This window comes from Sinohyriopsis cumingii, chromosome 17, assembly GCF_028554795.1.
Source record: "Sinohyriopsis cumingii isolate HCF-2022 chromosome 17, ASM2855479v2, whole genome shotgun sequence".
NCBI classification, from domain to species: Eukaryota; Metazoa; Mollusca; class Bivalvia; order Unionida; family Unionidae; genus Sinohyriopsis; species Sinohyriopsis cumingii.
Window position 1 is genome coordinate 100274165 of NC_142977.1, and position 27414 is coordinate 100301578.

The 27414-nt window shown below is 35.3% G+C and overlaps 1 protein-coding gene and 1 long non-coding RNA gene across 3 annotated transcripts in view; one reads left to right on the forward strand and one right to left on the reverse strand.

Annotated features, from left to right (window-relative positions):
• Positions 1 to 354: 354 nt before the first annotated feature.
• LOC149779541 (uncharacterized) lies at positions 355 to 25603 on the forward strand. The gene is made up of 3 exons (XM_089940253.1): positions 355 to 751; positions 17982 to 18113; positions 22172 to 25603. Exons 1-3 carry the CDS (start codon positions 694 to 696, stop codon positions 23590 to 23592), a joined length of 1611 nt encoding a protein of 536 aa, XP_089796379.1. The 5' UTR covers positions 355 to 693; the 3' UTR covers positions 23593 to 25603.
• Positions 758 to 27414, reverse strand: part of LOC149779542 (uncharacterized) — a 36738-nt gene continuing 10081 nt past the window's right edge. Inside the window, exons 1-3 of one of the 2 annotated variants that reach the window (XR_016415670.1) lie at positions 11590 to 12283; positions 10597 to 10743; positions 758 to 2610 (exon numbers count right to left, since the gene is read on the reverse strand). This is a non-coding gene — a long non-coding RNA (uncharacterized LOC149779542). Of the gene's footprint in view, positions 2611 to 9896; positions 10744 to 11589; positions 12284 to 27414 lie in introns of those variants that run through there. The other variant, XR_016415671.1, reaches the window with a different exon arrangement.

A 27414-nucleotide genomic window follows, 5' to 3' on the forward strand; every position in this document is an offset into this window, starting at 1 on the left:
TTATCATAAATTAACAGGAAATTATATACACTCTACTCATCCTTGTAGTAATGAATAAGGCCCATATCTAAAGGAGTGTAATTTATACCGGTATCACGCACACACACATTTTGTTGAATCTAAAATGTTAATTAACGGGCAACGAAGTCGTAAATGATTAATGACTTAAGACAGGGGACACTCCTTGTGCCGCAATCATTTTACCAGAATTTGTGCATAATTGACCCAAGATTGTACTTTCCAATGAATAGTACATACAATTTATAAGTAGTTCGCTTGTAATTAAGTCATTTTGGTATTTTAATTTGTAAGGTTTACAGTAAGTTGGTACATATTAACAACCCATCTAATGCTAACCGCATAAGTGCATTTGTACGTGACAATATCATTCGTCGTTTGTTCATCATGCTTGACAGAACGTGTCGTACTAATAAGACATTAGGCTAGTCCTTCTTTTATTATACTCAAAATTCATTATACTTCATCTGTCAAAGAGACACATGAAGTGACTAACTGTGGCGTTACGTGCGGACCTGTTAGTGATCGGGGGAACCGCTTCATATGACGCTATATTTATATTCCCTCGATATGTGGTTATAAATATTGACATTTCATCTACATAGGAAAACATACATCAAGACAGAGTTATTCACATTTATATTTTTGAACCGTTTTATCAAAACACGGAAAAATATGGAACGATACATTGGATTTGTACTTTTGGCCGCATTCGTGGGTTACACACATCAGCGTGAGTATTCAAGTACTATTTGAAGAATTTATAAAGAATTCTACCATGTACATTTTCATGCACCGTGATTAGTGATAGACTTCTGCTATCTTGCTTCATTTCTTTTGTTAATTATTATTATTGAATATTAAATTAAGAAATATTAATATGCTTAAACTAATTTTCGCACGTGAGAAAAGCTTAGTGCACGATAAAAGGAAAGAAGAATATACTTATTATTTGTAAGAAACGGAATTAGTGCTTTTACATGTTTATTCGAAAATGGTGAAATCGATGTCTACGAATATTAGATGAGCTATATTTGTTTTGAGCTGACATATAACTGATTAACTTGTGTATATAAATTTATCTCTTTGAAATGTACGTTTATTTTTTTATTTTTTTTATTGTTCTTGCAACTCATGTCTTCTATTATGATATCTGCCATAAAAAAAATATTGGCAAATAATTGCATCATGGTTTTCATAGTTTTTACAAAAATTAAAACATTCTAAACATGTGTGGGGAAATTTTGCTGAATATTTGTCTGTGTAAGACAAAGACGAGCTGGTGTCAAGTTATTACATCGATCCGGTTATTCATTGATCATATTTGGATTGCTTTTGTTTTGCTCATACTATTTGCCATGATTGATTAATCATAGATAAAATACATATGAAAAGACAAATGTTGAAATAAGATCACTAATATTTATCCAATTTAATGAAATTCTTTGGCCATAATTGTGCAGGATTCGTGGTGTTCTCGTATATTTTCATCTTGATGATGACGCTAAAAACATTTAAGTTTCATCATTTTATAGACATAGTTTTTTAAAACTTTTAAATTGGTCGGCAAATATTGATCCTGTAACGAGAAGATATTGAGCCAATTAGCATTGTGTTAAGCCTTTCCTTTTACATCTGGAAAGTTTGTTAAAAAGAAAGGTGTTCCGATTGTTAAACTAACAGCCATTACCATTCGCAGACGTTTGAAAACTTTTGATGATGGTAATTCATTTCTGATATTCAGACCACATAATGAAGAAAAAAATAATAACACTAATCTTGTATGTCAGTAATTAGGACATTGCAAAAATAGTCAGCCATGCAGATTAATAAGTAACATGTTACAACTAATTTGGTGGTAGCTCATTTTTCTACCACGTAGTCAGGTCAGGTTTTTTCACAATATCGTCGGGGCACTATAAGGAAATGTTACTGATCTCACATTCACAAAGTAGATCGTACATTCTTTGAGTTCGATAATCAAACTGTTTTTCAGACATGAATCGTTTAAGTTGTTGAAGAACGACACATGGAAAGGCATTAAAAAAAGATAATGGATGAAAACTGTCTGCCATATTATCTGATAATGTGTTATATATCTATCAGCAACTTGTATATTGATAGCGAGACAACATATACACTAGACTATCACGTGACTTCTATGCAATTAAGTGAAAATACTTCTTCCTCATACGAATGTATCTAGTCGATTCTTGACAGGGAGAAACACTTTACTACTAACGTATGATGTTTAAGAATTGTTTACAAATTTTGTACTTAAGATTTAAAACAACAACAGAATTCAGAAAGGAAATTCATTGTATGAATGTGTTTAACATAAAAAGAAAATATTAAACAGAATCTTGAGGTTTGCCATACAAGAGAAAAAGAAACAAGCATTATTTATACAAGCGAAATACAGGAATCATATCTTTCGTATATATCCAATCTCATAGCTGCGGTAGCTCGGTTATGTGAACTGTGAACTCCAGGGCTCAATGGTTCGCTAACAACCCAGTCCTTCCCGTGTTGGATATCTTGGAGTAACCGATATGAGCGGCAATCAGCTTCCTTTTCCTCTGCATGATGTAGCTAAAAAATAAAGGACGTTGAAAACCAGTTAACACCTATCCCTACTCTTTCCGTTAACCATGTTGTTATGGAATATACATGCACTAGTTGCTCTATTGTTTCTGGAAAAGCATTTTCATCTCAATCGGGGATACCAGCCATTATGTGAGTTCCAAAGACACGAATTGCATCGCTACGCTCACCTTGTCAGATGCGTCGCAGATAGGTTAATTGCTCCTATTTATTGCCGAATAGACGTCTGGAATAGTGAATCGTAGTGGTCATAAATACCCTGGAAACTGCTTTTCTTATTACCCCCCCCCCAAAAAAAACAGGCAATTGTTGGAATTTAGTACAGTTTTTTCCCCACCGCAACTACAGGGGACAGGTTAGCTATTAATAATTGTAGAATTTGATTTTATGTGGGGTTATTTTGTGGTGGTGGTGGTGGTACTACTTTCAGATAGTAGTTCATGGCAACCCGGATGCGCAGATGAAGCTAGAAAGTAAGTAAGCTAAAGCCTAATATTAAGCCTTGCACAATTTTACAATTGCCAGAATCAGATGGGGGGGGGGGGGGCGGGCGATGTGCTTGTCTTTTTTTTAATCGTAAGTTTACATGCAAATTTGTAAGTGCATGATGGTACACGACTGAACACATTAAACAACAGTTGCAATTTATCTTCGCGTGTGCAATTACGTCTCCATACAGAAGGTAAATTGTCACAAAGAGTGATGTGTGCTTTTTCCATTACACAATAAAGGTGTACCCCCTCAATGACACGTTAATAAGTTTTTCAGTTGTCGTTATAGGTGCGTTTTACAGCTATAACGATAACGACACTGACATAGAACTACACATAAATGCATTCAGAAAAGATTAAACGTTGAACAGTTTAATTTTTCATTCCATAAAATTCTCACATCAACCACAGTGTTCAACGTAAAAAGTGCATGACGCCATCGGACAGAACACCTGACCTACATGGAGTGAGATTAATGCCATAATTCTATGCATGTATTTCCTGTTAGTATATGCTGTACGTTTTATCATGCACTATTCTATTTTGCATGTTCTATTAGTATACGTTATGTTTTTTTTTATACAAGAAACTGCAGTGTGTAAAAACATACTTAGCAAATTTCCAGTAACAAATATTGGCTAACGGAAAGATCAAATCTACAATGTACATCCTACACATAGAAAATGCAAAATATTTACTAATAGAAAATACATGTGCATAATTAAACTATATGCATATAATTAAAATACATGCACAAAATTAGTAGACATGAATATAATTAAGGAAGTTACCTCCCTCTATAGTATTCAACATCCTGTCATATGTGATTCAGATCACGCCTGATACACCTACATGCTAACTATGGGTCAGACGTTAGGTGTATTTGACAGTTCCGTCATATGTCAGCATATTTTGACTTTTATTTGTGTATTTGTTTGATAATTAATAAATAATATAAGCCTTCCTGTACACAGTTGTAGAATAAGAAAGTTCTGATCTCGTGTGGTTTTTCCTATTTAACACCGAATAAACAAAAAAAATGGGGGCCCAAGGGGCGAAGCCTCTGCATGTTCCTGTATTTTAAGCATTTTGGATGCCTAATTTTATGCATATGACTGTAACAGTGAGTATAGGAAACGCTCAGGTTGTTTCTCGCTCACACTTCCTTTCCCTCTTTCGGAGAGAGGGGTCGCAGGTTATGAGCAGAAAGGCGCCTAATAGGCCTAAAAATCATAAATCTTTCAATGTTTGTTTGGAGAGAGAGAGAGAGAGAGAGAGAGAGAGAGATTTATAACGCTTGGTTCATATTAAACATTACAATTCGGTTTAAACTTGGAAGAAGAGTGCAATGCATATATATAATTAGATAACAACTGAGATTGAAGCCATCGAAAAATAGCAGATAATCCTGCTGTCATTTATAGGATTACGACAGGCAATCAAGTTAAAAAGGCGATCCACCAATCAAAAATCTAGCTGACGTCACGAGAACGATGTGATGAAAGATAGAATCCTCTGTATGCATTGGTGTAGTATAAGAACTTTCCATCCGAGGGTCCGACTTTTGCGTCCGTCGTGGGTGACGCAAAATTCCGATTATGAGACATTCCCAACTTCGAAATCAGTCCGGCAAATCATACTTCAAATATATAGTGCAGTTCGGACCATCTCAGACATTTCTGAAGGCAAGGATTGATCGAGAAAATGCAAATGCCTTAGGAGGCACTCACCAGTTATTATGTACTTATGAGAGAGTGACGTATGTAAGGTGAAGTTGTTTGCATTTAAAAATGCACAATGGAGAGAATGTTGGCACACCTCTATGCTACATTAATGTAATATGGCTGATATTTCTTTGAATATTGTACTGTTGGAACTTGTAAATGATCTAAGCACACTGCTAACTAAAATGCCTGCGTCCTTGTGCTAAAAAAATCAGCCTGAATTAGTCTTAAGTACACTATGCACAGCAGCTATTAAAATAGGGAAACTGAATTTTGCCAGACTAGACAGTACCAGCTTCTGAAAGTGTAATGAATGAGTTACCAAATATATAAAATGTAAAAACAAATTATCGGCTCTTTTTTTATACAATTTACCTCTGAAGTTCATGAAGTGAAAATGACCAAGCGGAGCTAGCAGTTGTTGAAAGATGCACATCTGGAGTAAGGCCAAGCTGTATACTCTATAACCCATATTACACCCATCAATCATACACCAAAATAAAGGGAATTAAAGGTTCTTTGCATTAGACCTAAGATATACAAGGTCTTTTTTTAAATAGCCAGTATAACCAGTGAGGAAAGCCGGTGTATTCTTTTTCTTTTAAATTCTAACCCTATGCAAAATGCTAAACTGTAGAGCGCCTCCTCAAAGTTTTGATTTCTCAGCTTCTCGGTCCAATCAGTCTCAGAAATAGGGAAGATGGTAATTTTTTGCTGAACAAACAATATGATTTACCGTAAATTTCGGCGCCGACATAAATCATAGGCATATATTTGTCTCACAGGAAAGTAGAAACGCTCCGAATCAACGTGCTGGTTAAATTTTCTATCCATCACCATTGCTTGATGAAAGATTATTTTGTTCACATTCCTGGGGAAAAAATGAGGGTCGAAGTCAAAGAGCGTGTTGTAAATCTTGATGCAGCTTACGTATTTCCGTATTGCACGCCAATACAGAAACTATAAGGTGTTTCTATCGACCTTAACGTCTCATGTTTTTCGATGCACTGAATCGAAAATCTTGTTTGACTTTTATATAAACTGTAAAACTAAAGTCTTTGGAACGCATTATAAAATGTAGTATGTATTAAATACAAACCGCATTTGTATTTTGCTTCATGCCAGGGAAAGAACTAGTTTGGCGTATCATTATGAAGTTGAAATGGCCTTTGTACATAAAGCAAATTAAATTTCAATTTTATCTCCAAATGATGCAATGAAATAATTATAGATATTGATTCCATGAATTTAATATTCATTGTATGAACCAATAAACCTATCATATTGACTTGCGCCAATTAGTATAAACCATTTAGCCATCATATTGACCTGAACCAATTATCAGAGGCGGCGTTAGGAGTACGCTAGGCCTACGGCCGACCATGACCGCGCGGGGCTAGAGTATCGGTATTTCGATTGGTATGCTACTGCAAACACTGATTATGTCTAGACTAGATCAACTTTCGCGATTTGGCGCAGGAATTTAGTTTTTATCATATTCATAAAAAAATCCGGAGAATATAGCTTGACAAACTCATAAGGACGACCTTTGGCCTGAAGCGCTGGGCCCCCTTAAGACGGGGCCTGGGGCGGTCGCCCCACTAGCCACCCAAAAACGCAATTCATGCCAATTATCATGAGGTTTAATGCTTTACAAAACTTAATATTCACCTCAGTAAACGGCTATGACTTTCAATATTATTGATTATAAAAGATATGGATAGTTTTGAAACTATTGGCCTATATGCAACTCTTTCTTAACCCTTTAAGTCTCAGACACACGTCTGTATCACAACCTGATTTACTCAGATACACGTATGTATCACAGCCTGATTTACTCAGATACACATGTGTATCACAACCTGATTTACTCAGATACACGTGTGTATCACAACATGATTTACTCAGATACACATTTGTATCACAACCTGATTTACTCAGATATACGTATGTATCACAGCCTGATTTACTCAGATACACATCTGTATCACAACCTGATTTACTCATATACACGTATGTATGACAACATGATTTTCTCAGATACACATCTGTATCACAACCTGATTTATTCAGATATACATATGTATCAAAGCCTGATTAACTCATATATCTGTATCACAACATGATTTACTCAGGTACACGTATGTATCTCAACCTGATTTACTGAAATACACGTATGTATAACAACATGATTTACTCAGATACACGTATGTATCACAACCTGATTTACTCAGATATACATATGAATCAAAGCCTGATTACGTCATATATCTGTGACTGATATATTTCGCCCCAGTATCAAGTAAATTGCAAATACATATACAAGTGTTATATACTTAAATAGTCCACGAGCTCCATGATTCTCGAATAATCCCAGTTATTTATTTGTACACTCATCAAAGCATTGTTTTAAAGGAAACAAACACAATAAAACCCCAGAACTCTTGCTATAATATCTCAAGCATTTGGATTGGATAATATGATTGATTTAAATAATGGTATATCACAAGTTGATCTATGTGTTGAGAGATGGAATTTTCGATCGCTATTCTCGTGTTTGCTAATACAACACCGATCAGTTGAATGACGTTATATTTACTTCGCTCTAAATTCACTACTTTTGTTTTCGTATAGAATCCAAATTTAAACACCACTTAAAACTGTCATCAGCCATATAGGTATCACATACTAAATTCTGATTGGTACACCATTTTAGACAAAACGATTATTATTATTTTTATTATTATTATTATTATTATTGTTATTATTATTATTATTATTATTATTATTAGTTCTACATTATTATAGACTGCAATAAAGACAATCTGTTGCAAATGGACAAAGTATTATATGGTAATTTAGAATATCAAAAAAACATCTTCTTGTACCAAGAAATTAGCTGATTAAAAGAGAACTTTTATTATAAAACGATTTTCTAATATGATTTGCAAGCATGTCTGCATGGCCTCCTAACTCTATGCTGCCATGACTCCATGAACAACAGTAGTTGATGAAAATTTTATGACAAAGGTTAAAATGTTGCACATACTCAAAATACCAACTATTTCACATTAGTGTCCCTTGTGCTGATGACAAAACAAAGAAATTAGCTGCTTTGAGAGTACTTTTATCAAAAAACGATTTCCTAATCTGTTTTGCCAGATACTGTAAAAAAAAAAAACTTGAGTACTCTTATGGCTAATTTTGAGCTACCTAATTGGAGCGTTCGCAGTAACTGATTACATTTTTTTCAAAATGTAAGTGCAATATGATAATAGTACTGTAGTGGTAAAACTAATAAAGCTACAAGGAGGGATTATCCGTATTAGAGAACAGCATGTGTACCATGACGTCATCTTTCTGATTTCTGGTGAGGTCAATGGTTATCAGCTGGCAAGCTTATTACTCCTGCCATTAATTACCCGCTGGCAAGCTTATTACTCCTGCCATTAATTACCCGCTGGCAAGCTTATTACTCCTGCCATTAATTACCCGCTGGCAAGCTTATTACTCCTGCCATTAATTACCCACTGGCAAGCTTATTACTCCTGCCATTAATTACCCGCTGGCAAGCTTAATGCTCCTGCCATTAATTACCCGCTGGCAAGCTTATTACTCCTGCCATTAATTATCCGCTGGCAAGCTTATTACTCCTGCCCTTAATTACCCGCTGCACTGTCTTTGCAGGTAAAAACAAATTACTAACAGTTAATTCATTCCAATTCATGCTACATGCTAAATAGCTCCGTTGGCTTCTAAGCATATTTCTTACATATCTTAAAAATCCCTTTCAACGCCTTTAGCTATGCTAATGCTGGAGTTCACATTTCTCATTAGTTTATATGTCTTTCAGAAACGTCAGTGGGTTCTTTGCCTGAATGAGTCACGAAATAATGCCCCCTCCCCGAAATAGCACATTTGTCAACAAGAATATCGAGTGTCGTATACACTTCATTATATGTACGAAAATTAGACAATTAGAGACATGTAATTAACTTAACTGTATTTGTTGCACGAATGATAAGCAAGTTCAATGTTTTCATCATATGACTTTATTAATATTATCATTCTGTCAATAGCTTCTCTTTCTTTCCATCTTTTTTTTTACACACATTTTACTTTTCTTCCTCTTCTTCCTGCTGTTACTTATGTTACTACCGTTCTCGGTGAGATTGACCACTGTCAAAACGTATTTCCTGACCATTGGCCTATATAACATTGTCAAAATATATTTCTTGATCATTGACCTATGTGCAGTTGTCAACAAGTATGTCTTGACCATTGACCTATATACCATTGTCAAAATGTATTTATTGACCATTGACTAATATGTCATTGTCAAAATGTATTTCTTTACTACTGACCTTTATACCATTGTCAACATGTATGTCTTGACCCTTGACCTATATGCAATTGCAAAAAAGTATTTCTTGAATATTTATCACATGCAAATTTTCCGACCGTTACTGTTTCTTCGTTTTATTTATTAATATATTTGGCTTTAGTATTTAAAGAATTTGCATCACAACCACATCTCACTACAATTTGTTTCTACCATTTCCTTCAACTAAATAATGACCTGCACTTCGAAGATCTTTCTGAAACCACTGGAACTGGACATACTTATGGATTTAACTGAACTATTCATAGCCAGTTTACTCTCTACAAAACAAATAATCTTTTTTTTGGAGCCTGAAACCCAAGCTCTTTAACAAAATTCAGATATGATGCTCGCAATACATTTACGCTATTGAAATTTAATATGCTATTAAAAATTATTAATTATATCCTTACAATTTAGTAATTATATCATAATTAATTAATTATGCCATTACAATTTGTTACGCCATTAACATTTTTAAATTATACCATTGAATTTTTTATGCCATTAAAATGTATTAATTATGCCATAGAAATGTGTTATGCCATTTAAAATTTATTAATTATGCCACTGAAATTTTGTTGTGCAAGCAGAAACACTACAGTTATGAAGATTCTGGTAACTGTATGATTATAACATGATAATGATTAAAATGACAACATGTTTTAATGCATAGATAATAAGTATGATCTTGCTTACAGATACGTTGAGAGTATTCCGGACCAGATTGACCATCCATGAAAGAATAGTTATTCCGCCGTCTAATGATAATGGCGACAATAAAACACCTTTTTTTTATTTATGTATGCAGATGATGCTATCAGTTACCATGGACTTGGTCATGTACACGAAATAATTACTTAGACGACACTGAATCATTATAGATATTTCTCTTTTCTTCAGAAAAAAAGTTTCTTTTCAGCATGGAAAAAAATTGTCACCGTGATGCAAAATGTAAATACAAGAAACCTAATCACTTGTTTTGAAAATAAATTCAGCTTGTTGTAATAGAGAAATCCAAGATAAGGGAGGCAACTCATCAGGTAACATCAAATGTATGGACCAATCTTTGTAAACTGAACCACATCAGTTGGGAAACTTAACCAGTGAAATTCTATACCCATATTTATCCCATCTGTTGATAAAACAATATGCATGGATAATGTATTTTAAGAACACTAAGAAGGACACCTCTAAATCATTTTCATACTGGCCGGCACATAATGTTGTTGAAGTTGCTGCTATTTAGAAGTGTGTTTGGCTAGTGATTGTCACCTGCATAGAACTGAATCTAAAGCAAATAGAAAATCATGCAAAGTAAAAACGGGGAGGAGAAAAAACACAATGGAAAAAGGGACATCCATTTAACATAACTCACCAAAAACTTCAATGAAACTGGTGCAGATATATTTGTTCCTGTGAAAGCTCCACAACAATTGGCATGTCTGACTCCCAATAAATTGTTGATGTTGTCCTGCTGTTAGCAATATCACTTTGGCAGGTGTGCTCCCATACACCTTGAGGCCTACAAGAAAATAAAACCCTGAAATTCTTATATATAGGTCATTATAACTTAAATTTCTGTAAATAAGATGAAATACATGTATTGAAACATTACATCATGAGCAGATATGGATGTAAGAGCATTAAATTAAGGCAATCATCATAAAATTCGGAAAATATACTAAGTTTGTACTGAAAATGTTGATAAACTGAATAAGTATGTGAAATACTTCAAATAAACCACCTTGCATGAAACTTATAAGGCTTTTGTTGTTCATTAGGAGAATGGATCAGGAGCAATACCTGGTAGCATTAAAACTGTTGAGTTAAGTCCCTTCTTCTACTATGATTAAATGCAATCAAATCTATATGAAGTGTGTGTTTGGAATACCTAACTATGTCAGATTCAAGATATGGAGGTAATAAGGATATGATTTATGGCACAGTGAATCACATTTGACAAGACTGAAAAAATGACACCGGTTCTAAAGGTCTCACTGGACAGTTTATCTGGTGAATTTTCATCCGACGATGACCAATTACAGAAAAATGAGAATAATTTTACACTGAAGATACAAATAAAAACAAACTAATGATTTTTGTAGAAAGCATACATGTGAGATTTTGACTGCAGTAATCAGGTTAATTCCTGATGCAACTGGTGGTTTTTATACTAAACCAACACTGCCACCAACCCCTAAATTTTACATTCATTTTTGACAAGAAATAGCTATTTTGAATATTTTTCTGTGACAAGGCAGCTAAAAGAATCAGTATGTGCCTTATGCATGAATAAAGTTCACTAGTACTATAACAAATTAGCATACTTTTCATCACCCCTCAACCATCTAGATTTTTAGATATTTACCTCTGTAGCAGACACACATAAATACGTAAGCCAAGTCGACAGCTCATTTGCAGCCCAAGTTACGCATTTTATCTCTAATGCTCATCTAACTGTGACAGGCAGTCACCAACAAGCCAACCTATTTCCAAGCCTAACTCAAAGTAAATCTGAACCACATTATAGATTTAGCTTATGTGTGAATTTATAAATGCTAGGTTTGTGATAATTAGGTTCATGCCTTCTTCCTTAAAAATTGGGGTGTGTGTGTGTCAAAATACGAAACTATCCAGTGAGACCTATGTAAAGAAAACGTACTATAGGAAATGTTTGGATTGTTTCGCTCTCATTGTTTTCTTTTTTGGGGGTGTTGAGGTGCGGGGCACTCTGCCGGTGATAATAATATTTCTGATAATATTTCTTTATCCTAATTATATCCCTCGATAAAATCCTAGCTTTTTTGTTTCTGACATATAAGTAAGTCAATGGATCATGCATGTATATGCCATGATAGTCAGCAGAAAAGAAAATCTGATTAGTATTCGCACATCGTTAATAACCAAATATTTGTATCTTTTAGAAACTTGCTTCAAAATATGTCTCAAATCACGCCCATACTCAAGTTTTGTCTGTCATATCAATTCTTTCTTGACATCTTTGGATTGACAATCGTCCCGAGGACTGCTGATACATGATCTCCTGAACATAAATCAAGTAAGAGTTTAACGTTGTTTTTTCTGAGTTCATCGTGGTATAAACTGTCAGTTGCGGACTCACACGGCAAATAACGCCCGAAGCTGTGTGAGTCGGCAACTGACAGTTTATACCACGATGAACTCAGAAAAAACAACGTTAAACTCTTATAATTGAAATTTTAATTATTTGTTATGTTATTTTGTTTGCATCATTAAAAAACAGAAATCTTAATTGAGCGTAGTAATACATGTTTGTGGTTTTTCTGTTACGTAGCTATTTATAGCACTTGGGATGTCCAGCTTGATCGTAATAAGGTCATCATAATACCAGTCCTTCAACCAATGGAAGCCAAATTTTTTCAATTATTTTTTGTTTGTTTGTTAGAATGTTGTTTTTCTTAAATGCTTACTTTATGTCTGCCTTAACTGGTGGTGTTTATCTAATGATGTACAAATTACTCTATTTATAGAAGTGGAAAAGTAGTTCTCCTTACAGTTCATACAGAAATGAACGCAATTCGTTTTGATCACGTGATAACATTCTGACCAATGGAAATGTTACTTTCCTGTACCGGCTACTGGCATTGCAATTATAATATGTTTAAAGAAAATAAATTTGTATAAAGACATCATTTTGATTCAGATGAACTGTCACTGCACTCATTCATTATTCATTGAATCCAAAAGAAACGTTTATATGTTGGAAATTCCTAATAAAATGCAAATATCTGAATTTTTTAAGTATGCGAGCTGTTATCTAACTAAGCAAGGGCAGTAGTAGTATTAGTTGTTGTTTTTGTTGTATTTGTAGTAGAAACAAGACAAGGAAAAATGAATGAAAACTAATGAAAAGGAAGAAAATTATATGATATCGGCAGAGCCTGCCTTAAGCCGATTGGACCGATTTTGCCCAATCGGCCCCAGGGCTCACAGGGGCCCCACACGTTAGTAATTTTTAAAAATATATATATTGAGAAAAAGTAATTTTAAAGCTACGGAAGAAAATTTTAAGTTCAACATCATATAAAACTTGTTAAAAAGTTTATTTCCAAATGCAGTGCTGACAGGGGACCCAGCGCGTAAATCCGTGGCGGCCCCGCCAAGATGATCCAAATCCGGCCCCGCGTTTGCTAAGGTCGTTGCTGGATATCAGCAAAAGTTTAAGTTTTTATATTATAATATTATAAATGTACATGATTTCTTTATTAATATGCAAAGGATCAGGCGAGTTCATTAAGTAGCTAGCCAGTTATCTATGTAGTATGTTGATTTAACCATACAACGACCATATGTAACACTTACACTTATCTAAGGTCCACCCTTTCCTTGGAGTGGGTGAAATGTAAACAACATCTGTGACGATTATATATAGTTGGAGTGGGGTGCTCCCAGTATTTTATTTAAACTATTATAGAAGTCTCACTCAGGCTCTATTTTGTTGGAAGTTAAATTTAGTAAAAGATAGATGTAAAACTCCGAGCCCCCAGTCAGCAATGCCGACGGTTAGATGGTCAAATATACAAAAATGTTGAAATTCAATGAATAACAATTTTTTTTATATCCCTGGTAATATAATAAAGATTCATGTAGTTTTGTATCTTTGGGTACATACACTAGTCAATTTTATATTCCATTTCTCCAGATTGAAAGGTCATCTCTGTGATGAACAGAATGATCAGTACTGGATAAAGGTCATCTCTGTGATGAACAGAATGATCAGTACTGGATAAAGGTCATCTCTGTGATGAACAGAATGATCAGTACTGGATAAAAGTCATCTCTGTGATGAACAGAATGATCAGTACTGAATAAAGGTCATCTCTGTGATGAACATAATGATCAGTACTGAATAAAGGTCATCTCTGTGATGAACATAATGATCATTACTAAATAAAGTTCATCACCGTGATGAAAAGAATGATCAGTACTGAATAAAGGCCATCTCTGCAATGAATAGAATGATCAGTACTGAATTACCAAATGACAATAACTACTTAAAGACATCGCATATAAAACTTTAATTTTATTGTGGTAATCAAAATGAAGAAAAAAAGAATGTCATTTATTCATATTCAAAGACGTGACAATAAATCATGTTATAACTAATGGAAATAATGAATACTATGTAAATACCGTAAATAGGCGAATGTAACATGTGAATTATCCAAGTTGTCCCTATCACGTACACACCCTATGGACATATATGTCTCTGTTGTGTTACTGTGGCATTACATATGTTTGGGGTGGGATGCTTCCAATATTTTATTTAAACTATTATAGAAGTCCCACCCAGGCTCTATTACGTTGGAAGTTAAATTTAGTGAAAGATAGATGTAAAGCTCCGAGCCCGCAGTCAGCAATGCCGACGGTTAGATGGTTAAATATACAAAAGGTTAAAATTCAATGAACAACATTTAATAACAATTCAATAATCAAATGACTAAAAGTTCCAATTACACTCCTTCCGCTCGACCCTTTAATAAGCCTATTGCATCACTTGATTAGCAGTTTGAGATTGATTTCCACATGTCCTTGTATTTATTCTCATCTGTTGTATCCTTCCTCCCTCCTATTTCTCCCAATTCCTTCTCCTCTATAAATTCCGTCACATCAGTACATATTCCTAATCCCGTTATACTAAACTATATCACAATAATCAGACGCATTTTTCTTTACCTTACAACTCATACAAAGTACTCAAATATTCAAATATCCATGCGCTGATATATGCATATGTCCATAGTAACTAATCTTACATACTTGACCCATTTTCCAAATTCACAATTCAAGCATGTGTAAATTCGCATTAATAAATGCACTCGTTTACTACGAAGTAACCTAATAGCGAATAACAAAATTAATTCTGAATCAAGCTAGCAATCTACATAATTCTCTGCGTAAGGCTCAAGCCCATTTCTCAAATACGCATGTAAATGAAACACTAATAAGGTAATTATAATTACTAAACGATCTTAGTAATTAAGTGTACATACTACAAATAATTAAAAAATGATGCTGTAATATTCTACAAAAATCGAGCAAATAACTTACTGACATTTTCGAAGCATTGTCTTTCCTTAGAATCTACCTCTAAGTACTGCCGCCAAATTACGAGTGGCTTCGTTTCTCGGAGTAAACCCTATTGATCTGTAATCCATTCAGGCGAATACTGAAATAATCTTATGAGTTCGGAATAAAACATTCGGGTCTGAATTGTAATCACGCCCTCTATCTCAATTTTTGATTGGATATCGCTGTGGACCGATCCAATCAAACTTAGCGGGCAATGTCCATCTCGCTGTCTGTCAACGTGGGGCCGGATAAAAACACACTCCGTTCACCCAGTGGACTTCCGTTTGATCCTTGAACGAACATATAACATATGGGTGTGATAACGGCAAGTCTTTGCTAAGTAATGAGACTCGTCGCCTTCGCCAACTCAAGTTTCCGGTCACTGGCTAGTCATGGTAACCTTGCGTAAGAGATCAACACTAACCCCGCGGCAAAGTTCAGAGATAAAACACAAGGTTGCGGTAATATTCCCAAGACAGCTAGATTATAGCTTATTCATGACTCTATTGCTGGGGCTTAGCAAACATGAAACCATCCGACGTTCTTTATTAAATTAATCGGGTTGTACTGTGGATAAGCGTCGTCACGCAGTAAGCGAAATAACGCGCATATTTCATAATGACTTTTTTCTTTTTTAATCGAAACGTATGACCGTGTACGAAAACTTAGCTGTCATATATTATCGGAGTTGTATATGACCGGAGTTGCAATGATATAAGACAATAAATAAGGAATAAACAGTTGTCGTAAAGGATGGTAAGCATGATAAGTATAATGAATAGTCTCTCACTTGCGTATTTATTTTAAATACAGCGAAACAAGACAGAGCATACACTATAGATTTTGAGTTTCATACAAGATTTTGAAATGAAAGAAATATGATAAAAGTCACATTGGCGTCCCAACTTCATCCGTTTTTTAATCACTGATTACAATTTTAAATGTGGCCTAAATATTCCAAGTAGTGATAGTGTAATGAGTAGAAGGAAAAGAGGTATGACCTATATGTACAAATTTAATTGCTTTTGTTGCTTTTTTAATCGAAACATATCCATTTTCTCTATATAAATTTAAACTCGACATAATTATTTCGCGTATTAAACACTTGCATAACCCTAAAGTTTAAAAGAAGCACATTATTTTGCATAATTTTAAAGTTCTACCATTACCTTGTGTTAATGATATGCAAATAACATCCTGCATACTTTTAATGAATCGGCATGTACTTTGGGCATCCTTTGTCGCGCAGGAGATTAATCTCCAGCTACAACCACCAACTAAAGAAATGGAAGCTTAGGATATCAACGTCTGGTTCGCCAAAGCTCTATCCATAACATAATTTCTACTTAGCTGTTACCCTATAACATAAATACCACAAAGCCGTCTCACTTCAACAGAGTTACCACTATGCCGCCTCCCTTTCATAGAGTTACCACTATGACGTATCCGATTAACAGAGTTACCATTATTCCGTCTCCGTTTAATAGAGTTACCGCTATGCCGTCTCCGTTTCATAGAGTTACTGTTATGCCCTCTCCGCTTACCAGTTAACACTATGCCGTCTCCGTTTAATACATTTATTACAATGCCGTCTCCGTTTAATAGAGTTACCGCTATGCCATCTCCGTTTAATAGAGTTACCACTATGCCGTCTCCCTCAGACAGTTACGACTCAGATCATAGCACCCAGAAATCCATTACTTGTAATTTGTACCTGAGAACTAAAATCAGCTTTGAAAAGAAACCACTATGGGGAATAGGTAGAAATGGCACAGAAAAACGATATATCTATCATTTTATTGTGGTTGTTGTTTTTTCTTCTGTTAATTATACCTCCAGATTGTAAAAATTTTAAATATCAAAGGAATTTTGAAAATAAAATTACGCAATAGATGCAGGAATTCGAAAGAAAATGTCAGTTTAAATATAATCATGAAAAAAAATCTGCATTTTGGCATAATCTCTCGGCTTCCTCTTACTATCGCTATATATACAGACATGCATAATGTAGTATTTTTTAAACGCAGAACATAGCGACCAAGAAAGTGGTTGCCACCAAGAAATACGGTATTGCTTACAAAAATGTCTAGTAATCCGAGTGTTATCTAATGTAGATAGGTGTAATTTTTGAACAGATTTATAATTTATCCAAACTAGCGTGTAAATGGAGATAAAGAAAGTCTAAGGCGTGAGCAGACTCGTCTGGTGGACACATTTCGTAGCATTTATACCTAATCAACTGACTTTGCGTTTTACTAACGTATGCTATAAAAGTTCGTCAGTTTTCTCTATTTGCATTTTTGCATATTAGAACTGCGTGAGAGTTGCTTTAAGTATATGTAACTTCAATAACCATTGTGATCTAGTATGTCTGTCTGTCTGTCTGTCTGTATGTATGTATGTGTGTGCATGTATGTATGCATGCATGTATGTATGTATATATGTATGTATGTCTATATGTCTGTATGTATGTATGCATGTATGCATGCATGTTGTATGTATGTATGTATGTATGTATGTATGTCTTCGTGAAAAGTTTCCCTCACCTACATCAATCTAAATAACTTTGACAAATAGAGTGGTAAAGAAATACAGGCATCTTTTTAGTAATCAAGAATATATTTTTAAACCCAGACAATTACTTTTCAGAATGTACACTGAAAGCAAACCCTTCGAATCCTGGTAACTACTTAGAGATCGTGCACGGCACCGTGATGGACCGAGCATGTGCTCCTGGCCTCGTTTTCGATCAAGTTTCCTGCACATGCGCATATGCTGCAAGTAAGTTTAAAAGAAATACAACTCCACGTACGTGTGTGTGTGTGTGTGTGTGTGTGTGTGTGTGTGTGTGTGAGAGAGAGAGAGAGAGAGAGAGGGAGAAAGAGAGAGAGAGAGAGAGAATATCATTATATATGCAGACCCTGAAACATACATGTACCCCAAAATTAAAAAATGCAACTGAGATTCATTTCAGATACATTTTTTAACTTCTGCAGTTTAAGCTAAATACTGATCGTTTATAGCTTATCATTTCAGCGTTTATCATTTCAGCGTTTATCATTTATACATTTTTCTAGCGTTTGTTCTTAAACTAGAATCCCATCGTTTGATATGTTTTATCTATCGTTCATGCTTTGCTTAGCGTTTGCGTGCAGTCTAAAATCTCATCATTTGTCGCTTATCATCTCATCGATTGCCGCTCGTGCATCTTTTAGATTTTAATTACAATCTCTGTATGTATTCTCTATCAACTCTTTTTCAAGTCAGGCGTTTTATTATATACAGTCGTCTGTGAATGCACAGAACACGAAAAAAAAGTTACGTGGAAACGTGACCAGTAGTTATTTTAAAGATCGCTTTTAAAGCTGAAAGATTGTTGTTTTAATCTTCATTGTCAATTTGCGGTGAAGTAATTCCAAGCGTATCCAATAGAAAGCTCTTTCCGTCCATTAAATATGTGTATTTTTTTCACAGTAACTATCTTCTTTTGTATTTTCTGTGTGTACGTGTATGTTGGGGGAGAAGATAATTATTACCGACGCACAGATGGAAAATCCAAAAGCACGGATATCTCGCTTGGTGGAAAAAAATCTTCCAAACGTATAATTTCTTTCGAAATCACGCCTTCAGTGCTTCTGTTTGTCTACAGTTTCTGTAGAAACTGTAAATGAAGAAAGATGACATATAAATTACGAATAAACAACCTGAAAATTGGATTCTTCAACTTTTTTCTTCTGATCGCTAAATTGTTTTTCCTGAAATTTGGATTGTATTACACAACGGTGGACAAAATTGGCAATTTCTTGAAAAATCTGTATGTTGACACTGAATTCATACGATGTTAGCGCCTGGGCTCTTCGACTCCATTTACTCCGATTCTGTTAAATCAGTCTTTCGTTCTTCAAATTAGTCCCCGAATTCTTCCTTAGTTTTCTTTTAAATTAAATTGGGCTTTTTATCGTTGATTGCTAAGTTCCTGTTAATACAGCGTGTGACCTGTATAATCAACCTGGGTTCTCTCTCTCTCTCTCTCTCTCTCTCTCGTCCATGACACATGATTAATGCATTACCAGTGATGGGACCCAGGTCAAGTAGAATACTGCTGCCATGTGGTAAGCTAATTTCGACGAGTCGATTCCTACCAGCAAACAAAATAATTATAAAAAAAACTGACTATAAACGTATTGTTAAAATACAAAGTCCGTACTTCATAAGAAACTGCTTTGAAATGTTGATTAATTGAAGACGCGTCGCTCAACATATTTCAGAATCTATTGCTTGACAGCAGTTTGATCCCGTCGGTATTATGGGAAGTACCTAAGGAGTTTCCAGCTGCTATCGAATCATGCCGAGTTGTTGCTAATGTCGTGTCCGCACGGTGGTGTCCGAGTCTTTTTCATCCACGACTGACACGGTTTGAACTCGCTCTCATTCCTTGTGTACTTCAGTCGTTGGTCATTTCATAGGAATATTTAATTTTCTTGCACCAGACCGGGATAGGTTTTTGTGCCACATTGTTGATCGATTCGGAGTACACGTTTACATGTACTTAGATATTGTATGAAATTGATTTTGTCAAAGCTCTTCTGGGAATAATGTGCTGAGTCTTAATAGTTCTTTATTAGCAATTATCAAATTATGAACTTTCATTTTCTGTGTATCACAACTGATGCTTCTCTGTGGAAAAATTACACAAGCCATCGTCATGATATCCAGTGTCTTCTATATCGCTATTACCTATTGAATGTGTTAATGGCGAAGGTGTTATTCATGCTTTTTTCTGTCTAGATGCCAGATGTAATATGTACATAGCAGAGTGTTAATTCCATATGTCTTAGTCACGCTGCAGTGTTGATGCTAGATGTACTGTATACATAGAACAGTATTAATGACTGGGGTCTTAATCACGCTTTAGTTCAGTCTTGATGCCAGACGTACTATATACATTGCATAGTGTTAATTCCGGAAGTCGTAATCACGCTTTATTTCGGTCTTGATGCAAGGTGTACTGCATACGTTGAGCAGTATTAATGTCAGAGGTCTTAATAAAGCGTTATTTCAGTCATGATGCCTCATGTACTGTTATGTTTAAAACAATGTTAATGTGAGAGGTCTAAATAAAGCGTTATTTCAGGCTTGATGATATACGTTCTGTATACATTGCACAGTGTTAATAACAGAGGTCTCAGTCACTTTGCTGTGTTGAAACTAGTGTTAAGTCCTTCAAGATTAACAGTGTGCTATGTATACTGTAATCTGGCATTAAGACTGAATTCAAGCGTACCTAAGACCTCCGGTATTGACACTATGCTATGTATATAATATGTATTGCATCATGACTGAAATAATGCGTACCTAAGACCTTTGGCATCAAGACTGAAATTAAACGCGATTTATACATCCGGCATTAACACTAGGCTATTTATACAGTACACATGTCACCAACACTCTGTACACATATCCGTTCATTCATCATTAAATCTGCTTTTTAAAAATGGGTACATCACATCATTGTTTTAGGGTATGTAGTCTTTGTGGAACTGCAATAATAAATAAAAGTTATTAAATCAAAATAATAAAAGTTTCTTTCTGCAAACTCGTCAATTTCCCTTTAAGAGAACTAAGCAAGAGTACAATATTTTTAACAGAATTGGGTGATAATGTGTTGATTATTTCATCACTTACAAATGCGCAAACCATTTTCTCTCCGTCAGTGCAAATATGGAGACCCCGCAGTACTTTTTGAACTTAACGCTGTCTCTCCGTCTCGGTCACTATGACGTTTATGTGAAGATAATGAAAACAACAAGTGTCTTGGTGACAACGACCACCTTAAAACGAGTCAGAAAAGTTAATTTTCGAGGAACGAGTGCGAAATAAAAAGGAATAGAAATTTAGCCTATTAGCATGTATGTATTCATTGCACCTAGAAAAAATGACTGACTCTTCAAACATTGAAGACCGGTTTCACAATATTAACGCCTTTCACTTTAAGGGGACACACGAAATGATATTTAACGCATGGCTGGAGTTTAATACTCCTTTGTAAACTTCATTGTAAGGAAAGAATTCAAATTATAGAGTATGCGTGTGTGTGTATATATATATATATATATATATATATATATATATATATATATATATATATATATATATATATATATATAAAGTATTTGCTTGGTTGAAAATATGTTACAATGTGAAAATATAAATCTAATAGGCTTGTGTGTATATATATATATATATATATATATATAGAGAGAGAGAGAGAGAGAGAGAGAGAGATCCGAATTGCCTAATTGTACAGTATGTCTAAAATTACCATAATTACCATACATATTGTATATATTATTATGTTCGTGCTACTGCAGGATGATCAATAGAGGACACATATTTCTGCTTTTGAAATAATTCAACTTCGTTGATTTCCCACACCTCCTGATACAATATGTACGTTCTACAGATATACAATCCACTTGTTATAATACACTCTCCATGAAAGTAGTATTATATGCTGTACGCTACGTTGTTTACGCCATAGTGCAAAATGCATGTCTTTCCTATAAATTTTGTTAAATTCATTGCTAAAATTCATCTTGACGAGCTTAAATACCACAGGAACGGACATTAAATTAAAGTAAATCTTTCACCATGGAAAGTATATAAGAATATGGCAATTATGTTGTCTTGGGAAGTTTAATTGGTATTCGCTGGAACTGAAACTGTCTTTACTAACTATGGGAAGAGATGCTGAATTCAAACGCTTTCGAAGGAATCCCTGATTTCTGCTTAGTCGAGACGATACTGAAATGTGCTCAGTTTCCTGTTTCCTTTTACAGGCTCTGGTATACCACCCCCAATCTCAGATTTTCCGCAGTGGCACACAGCACCACCGAATACGGGTCCCACTGACACTGATCCATTACTGGCAATGCTTCTACGAGAACTTCAGCAGCCAGATCAGACACCACCATCAATAGCCCTGTCACAGCCACAGACTCCTGCAGTGGTGCCCACATCGATAGAACCAGCATTAGACCATCAAACTGTGCTAGATTTTCTAAGCCCAAAGTCTCGGGCTCCAACTTTTCCCTCAGTCGATTCTGGTAGTCCTTCTCATAGGATTCCACAGACTTTAAGCCCATCTATGCCAAAACTTCCCCAGTTATCTAATCCAAGTTTTCCACAGTTTGATTTACCTCAAAATCCTTTTGCATCTCCACTAGAAAAGCCACACGTGCCCGTGGTTGATTTACCAACCGTTCAAACTTCAACTCAGTCTCCAGTAAGTAGGTCAGAGGCACAAACACAACCATCGACTGTTCCTAGAAAGAAAACTTCAAAATCAAAGAAAACTCCGTTAGAAATGTTTCAAGAATATTTGAAAAAGAAGGGGATGAAAGTAAATTTTCCTTTTCCTCTTCCAGCTGCGAATGCCAGTGACAAGAAAGCAGACATTACACCCAGTTCCGATTCAAAGCCAGTGCCATCCACAAGTTTGCCATCAAATTTGCCACCAGAAGTTTTAAAATTGCTTGAACGTTCCAGAGGACCCCCAGGTCTAACGCAAACTACATCTGAGGAACGACAGTCTCAACCGGCAGTACCGGCAACTCAACCAAGGCCTGCTCCTCAACCTGCACCCAAGCCAGCTTTAAGATCAACGGAGACAATGCTTCTTGATATGTTGGCTAAAATTGGCAGTGGAGGTAATAGAGATGGAATCCTGCCTTTTGCAGCGTCTGGAGATATCCGATCACAGCAGCTACTGTCTTCGCTACTTGGATCTGCAGGTAGTGGAAGTAGGCAAGAAAGAATATCTCCTGCAGGGTTATCATCTCTTTCAGGTGGATTGCCTCAAATAGATATGATGTCGCTGCTTGGAAGTATTGGAAGTGGAGGTGATTTCCAAGGTGCAGGGTCAGGGATGGTCCCAGGTGGAGGAATGGGGGCGAATTTGGGCCATTTCATGGGTTCATCATCTAACCTGGGAGAAGGAGGACTTGGCCCAGATCCACTTGGCACTAGTACCTCGAGCGGGCTTCTTGGACTCGGATTAGCCTCCAATACAGAAATCACAAATCTTTTGAATTTTCAAGGCGCTCTCGGTGCCGGAAGTCCATCAAGCATGTCGGGATTAGCCAACATTGATCCATTCACATTGTCCCACCTTGATCGTAGAGATATCGTGGATGTAAGCGACCTAACTCCCTTTGGACTTGCACAGCTAGGACAAGGCCTCGGGGGACTAAGAGGTTAAGTAACATGGAGTCAGAAATTTCACGTATAATCTGAAATATTCATCTGTACATTAAGGCGACCTCAACTGGATTTCAAAATGACGTTGGTATTACGAAAGGTTACATTGACTTCTTTTAGTCCAGCTTTGACGACCTTTCAATGCAGACTGAATTAACTTGGTATAAATCGCACAATACGTATTCAGATCTTTTTTTTTTTTTTGAAAGCTGCAAGCACTAAATTAATACGTTGAACATTATGAAACTTATACGTGGTGTATAAACAAATGTCTTTCGGATATTCACTGAATAACACAAGATAAACATATAAACTCATGTGTATTGCTCGTCAATGGCGATGACTCGAAGGTCTCGCAAACTGTATTGATACTGCATTAATAAGCTTACGAAGTGTTAAAACCATGTTTCCGGTAGACAGAAACATTTGATTTACTTGGATCTTATCAACAGTATTGTATTCCGATTCTAAACTTAAAATTTTCGATTTACTGAAAATAAAGTTTAAAAATTCGAGGATTAAAATATCAATTTTCATACAAGTGTTCCACTCAAAACAAACCGTAGTGCTTTATCAATATTATATTGACCAAAAGAAGAACAAGAATTAATTTTAGATAAATACTGTGCAAGTCGCCTCTTTAGATGTAATAATGTTGATTTCTTCTTGGTTTTTACTTCTCGGGGGTGTCGTCGATGACAAAATATGGATTTAATACAATTTATGACAGGGAGATAACTCTCCGAGCCATCAGATCCAGTATATGTACATGTATATGTATAACCTACCTACTGATTTGATTATGTACATACATGTGTATGACCTACCTACTGATTTGAATACGTACATGCATGTATATGACCTACCTACTGATTTGAATATGTACATACACGTGTATGACCTACCTACTGATTTGAATATGTACATACATGTATATGACCTACCTACTGATTTGAATATGTACGTACAAGTGTATGACCTACCTACTGATTTGAATACGTACATGAATGTATATGACCTTCCTACTGATTTCAATATGTACGTACATTTTCATGACCTACCAACTGATTTTAATACGTACGTGCATTTATATGGCCCACTTACTGATTTGTATATTTATATGCATTTCAATGGCCTACCAACTAGTTTGAACATGTACGTGCATTTATATGGCCCACTTACTGATTTGTATATTTATATGCATTTGAATGGCCTACCAACTGGTTTGAACATGTAAGTGCATTTATATGGCCTCCTTACTGATTTGAACATGTACGTGCATTTGTATGGCCTACCTACTGATTTTAACATGTACGTGCATTTGTATGGCCTATCTAATGATTTGAATATGTACGTGCATTTGTATGGCCTACCTAGTGATTTGAATACGTACGTGCATTTATATGGCCCACTTACTGATTTGTATATTTATATGCATTTGTATGGCCTACCAACTGGTTTTAACATGTACGTGCATTTGTATGGCCTCCTTACTGATTTGAACATGTACGTGCATTTGTATGGCCTACCTACTGATTTGAATATGTACGTGCATTTGTATGGCCTACCAACTGGTTTGAATATGTACGTGCGTTTGTATGGCCTCCCTACTGATTTGAACGTGTGCGTGCATTTGTATGGTCTACCTACTGGTTTGAACGTATACGTGCAAATTTGTATGGCCCACTTACTGATTTGACCACTGCTTGATTATACTGAGCCCCAATGAACTTACTAACTGTATTAAAACAATCTTATGGCCTTTGAATTAAGTAAACGCTTTTGACAAAATTCAGATTTTTTTTCTTCTACAATAATTCTAAAATTAATTATTATTTTGTTGTGCAAGAAGACAAGTTAAAGGGTTATTTATAATCACGTGAAAGCTATCTTTAGAATCTTCGCCACTTGTTAGGTTTTCGCTCTCGATACAGTTTAAAAATAAAAAATACATCATTGTTATTGTTCTTCGAATGTATTGCCCTTAAATAAAGAGTCTTTTGTTTAGTTTACGTCACTTTTTATCTTTATCTTTCATACATATGTGTCACTAGTCAACGTTTTAATACTGACGTAAATTAAACATATGGTATGCTTCTATGCTTAAACTGAGTAGTATTCGCGTAAGAGAATAACAAAATATATTCAACAAATCAAAGTGTTAACGAATCCATGGTCAAAAAGTTAATAACAGAAAAAAGCAAAACCAATAAGTTTTGTAAAACTTAACCAACAACTTAATTATCAAAGTTATAAATGAAAATTTGAGAAGAACTTACAGTATTATGACGTGAATCCAAAATAATCCTTTTACAGGCATGTACAAGTCCTAAATGAATGAAAAGTTTCTTATAAATTTCAAAACCGGAAATGTACTGGTCCTGTAAGAACAGTGACGTTGTCAAAATGGCATTGTCCAGACTTCCTTCGAATAATTTACGACAATAGCAGAATAATATTGTAGTCGAAAACAATGAACACAATCCTTCTATTTATACTGCACAGTCCAAACAAATATTTTTCCTCTCGACTAATGCCTAAATGCATTATAAAACACGTCTGCAGACTTGCACCATGGACACAAGAAATGTGACTGACTCCAAAATCGGAATAAATCTAATTGCTCAGTTCTCTCCTTATATACACCATCTATTTCAACTGTATTTCACAATAGACCCCACCTGATAAATCACACTACGCAGTTTGAGTCGATTCGGCCTATTCATGTGAAGTAGCCCAACCAATGGAAAGTTACAGAATTATTCTGGAAACGCTGAAACCCCATCACCCATGAGAAATTAAGCACTAGGCGCCTTTAAGTCTTATTATTCAGATTATTATTAATAATTGTCAATACAAACGCAAGCATCTATTTATAGATCCTACGTAACTATTACGCTCTTAAGATATTCTGGTGACGAATGCAAAATTTAGCTAAAGTTAATCTGTTCGATTTACAGCCATGAATACAAATTTTAAAAAATTAGCTAAACTCGTGTACCATGAGTTACAATATATAGATATACGTAACACTAGGTTGCTGACTATATTTTCAAATTCCGAAACAAAATGGAATTGAGCCATTTTTGAGGGCGGTACCTTTTACGTACAGTTTTTCTTCTACAATAGTCAGGTATGGATAATAGATCGTACCATGTTATTGTGCATTTATAACCTGACGAAGGTGAATGGGTCTGAGTTTTATCAAGCACATAGAAATCAGATGTACTTGAGTTTTCTTGAAATAAATCTAATGACTATTTTTTCTTCTGTTGCCTCACGAGTAAATCTATTGAATTACAGTTTATGACTTTCGGCAAGATATGGTTAATATACGAGGGCTGAGAAAATGTTGAAGAACAAATATTGAACTAATTACGATAATGTTAGTTGGCCTTCTTCAAGATTCTTGCGACCCAATATATTTCTCCCTTCTTGTGACCCTTGTAATAACTCGTGTAACAACCCGTCACGTGAGTCCTTTCTTGTGACCCTTGTAATAAACACGTGTAACAACCCGTCACGTGAGTCCCTTCTTGTGACACTTGTAATAAACACGTGTAACAACCCGTCACGTGAGTCCCTTCTTGTGATCCGTGTAATAAACAGTGTAACAGCCCGTCACGTGAGTCCCTTCTTGTGACCCTTGTATTGAACACGTATAGCAGACCATCACGTGAGAGCAAATGACAGCATCCTGGTTAATGCATCCCTTAGCATCTCTCTGCTTTCGTAATGGCTTCGTTACAACGAATTTTTAAATTGTTGAAAAAGCCAGAAGTCTCAAGGAGCTAAATATAGAAGGTGTGTATTACACAATTTC

Bases quoted from the DNA above. Each gene is read 5' to 3' on its own strand.
- LOC149779541 (XM_089940253.1), top strand. From the start codon at position 694: ATGGAACGATACATTGGATTTGTACTTTTGGCCGCATTCGTGGGTTAC. The intron at 752-17,981 runs GTGAGTATTCAA...ATTACTTTTCAG, and splicing joins CGTGGGTTACACACATCAGC to AATGTACACTGAAAGCAAAC. The intron at 18,114-22,171 runs GTAAGTTTAAAA...TTCCTTTTACAG, and splicing joins CACATGCGCATATGCTGCAA to GCTCTGGTATACCACCCCCA.